Source organism: Penaeus monodon, chromosome 36, assembly GCF_015228065.2.
Source record: "Penaeus monodon isolate SGIC_2016 chromosome 36, NSTDA_Pmon_1, whole genome shotgun sequence".
NCBI classification, from domain to species: domain Eukaryota; kingdom Metazoa; phylum Arthropoda; class Malacostraca; order Decapoda; family Penaeidae; genus Penaeus; species Penaeus monodon.
The window spans coordinates 13,943,087-13,945,586 of record NC_051421.1 but is presented as its reverse complement, the minus strand read 5'-3'; the positions used below and the strand labels follow the sequence as shown (position 1 = coordinate 13,945,586).

The 2,500-nt window shown below is 44.6% G+C and overlaps 1 protein-coding gene across 3 annotated transcripts in view; it reads right to left on the bottom strand.

Moving 5' to 3' along the window:
• LOC119595762 (ceramide glucosyltransferase-like) overlaps positions 1-2,500 on the bottom strand; it is a 79,025-nt gene that overhangs the window by 7,616 nt on the left and 68,909 nt on the right. For all 3 annotated transcript variants that reach the window (XM_037944901.1, XM_037944902.1, XM_037944899.1), the window contains exons 4-5: positions 1,419-1,521; positions 885-1,099 (exon numbers count right to left, since the gene is read on the bottom strand). In XM_037944901.1, the coding sequence (XP_037800829.1) occupies positions 885-1,099; positions 1,419-1,521 (318 nt within the window). The remainder of the gene's footprint in view (positions 1-884; positions 1,100-1,418; positions 1,522-2,500) is intronic.

The window sequence follows — 2,500 nt, the reverse complement described above, 5'->3', positions numbered from 1 at the left end:
TCTCCGAGACTTTATATTCTTACGACCTGAAACCTCGCAAACTTTTCTTTTTTCATCAATTCGCGAAGACATTCTGCGCATGTTTCAAAAGGATATCACGAGACTCCACGTACGCACGAAAAGTGGCACGAATTTTGCGTAGTGTTTGAGGCCCGCCAGTGCCTGCCTGATGCTCGTCGCTCTGCCAATACTGGATGTGCAAACCCGATAACCTTGCCCGGGGCACTCTGGCCTTTGCCTAGCTACAGCGCGGCCCCGACCCATGCAAAGATCTACTCAAGGGGCAAATATATAGGAGAAATATGCTAATACCCAGGGCAATGCTGTATTTGTAGTTCCCACATACTCGTATACGGTTGAGAAATGGGGGGGGGGGGTAAAAATCGATATTTTCGCATTTATCAATAATCTCTTCCTACTTTACCTTCCTGTGGCGCGGGGATAGCCATTTAACAGATTCGCAATGGAAGATACTTTAACGTGTAACATTTTTTTTTTCTTTTCTTTTTTTAATTTTGCTTCCTTATTCAAAGTTTCACCTTCCATGTTTAAGACTAAGTTCAACGAGCACACCATCAACAAGCTTCCTTTTAAGGCCAAGACAACTCTCGATTAAACAAACATTTCTAGTTCAAACAAAGGACACACACACACACACACACACACACACACACACACACACACACACACACACACACACACACACAAAAACACACACACACAAAAACACACACACACAAAAACACACACACACAAAAACACACACACACACACACACACACACACACACACACACACACACACACACACACACACACACACACACACACACACACACACACAGGTGACCCCCTCCCCTCCGCCCGCTCTCCGACGCCGCTCACCTTTTCCAGTATAGCAGGCCAGCCCTTCCTGTCGCAAGTGAAGGGCATCTGATGGACGATGCCCACGTCGGGCGTCATGTGGGCCACCATGTCCGTGAGCGTGTCCTCCTTCATGAGGAGGCCCGAGTCGGACACCAGCACCAGCTCGTGCTTGGCCGCAAGGTACCCCGGCTGCATGTTGTTGATTTTGGGGTTGACGCCGACCTCCACGCCGCCTGCGGAACAACAACAGGGCCTCTGAGATTTGCCGCAGCTGCATCAGGGACCAAGCCCATGGCAAGCCGCCATGGGAAAACGTGTGGAAGATCACACAGGAATCAGATATGTACGGCAGAAGAACAAACTGATTCCGCCACAAATACATAAATAAATAAATAAGTAAACAAATAAATAAAAATTACGATGTTAACGGAAGTAGTAGAAACAACAATCACTATCATTATCAATAATTTGATGGTAATGATGGCAATACCATCGCTAAGGTAAAGCAACAAACCAAAAGAACATTTAAAGGCATACGAATAGGCTCCTCACCTATGAAGTACGAAGCGTCGACATGCGGGTGCTTCTTCATAAGCTGCTGCACGATCATGATGCTTGGGTCGCCCTCCTCCTGGATGCAAAAGAGGAGCTCGAACTGGGGGAGTGGAAGAAAAAAGAAAAGTGTCATTGCTACTTTCGTTACTCTGAAACGGCTCCCCCCTCCCCCAACACGGATCAAAATGTACCTTTAGTATTTCCCAGCATGTTTTCGCAATGGAAGATACTTTAACGTGTAACATTTTTCTTTTCTTTTCTTTTTTTAATTTTGCTTCCTTATTCAAAGAAACAACATTACTTGAACTCGTAATGTTACGTCACCGCGTAACATTACGAGTCCAAGTCCGGTAATCAACCAACACCGTTTCATTCTCCCGTCAACTTCAAGTCCTTCTTGCCCGGCCAGTCGAATAATAAGGTCTTGTTCTATGCATTATTCGAGCAGGAATTTTGCCACTTGACATATCAAAACGATTTTTCTCCTCCCTGGCAATGGTATGGCTTGTATAATCAGCTGCATTTATGTAGTTTAATGTCCACGGGATAAAGGGTGGGTAGCGAGTGACGTGATGTAAAATAAGCTTTTTTTTATTAAAACAACGGACTTTTCATAATTTTCATATTACTTCCATCCACATTCGACACCAGTGCGGCATTCTCGCTTAAATATTACGAGCGGCTGGTCAATATCTTAATTCCCAATTCACTCCAGTAAGCTATAATCGCACCGATATTACAAACACAACACCACTAACAATAAACTAGCAAGCACGTTGTCAATTAAAAATAAGGAGGAGGAGGAGGAGGAGGAGGAGGAGGAGGAGGAGGAGGAGAAGAAGAAGAAGAAGAAGAAGAAGAAGAAGAAGAAGAAAGAAGAAAGAAGAAGAAGAAGAAGAAGAAGAAGAAGAAGAAGAAGAAGAAGAAGAAGAAGAAGAAGAAGAAGAAGAAAGGAGGAGGAGGAGAAGAAGGAGAAGGAGGAGAAGAAGTGGAGGAGGAGAAGAAAGAAGAAGTGGAGGAGGAAGAAGAAAGAAGAAGTGGAGGAGGAAGAAGAAAGAAGAAGTGGAGGAGGAAGAAGA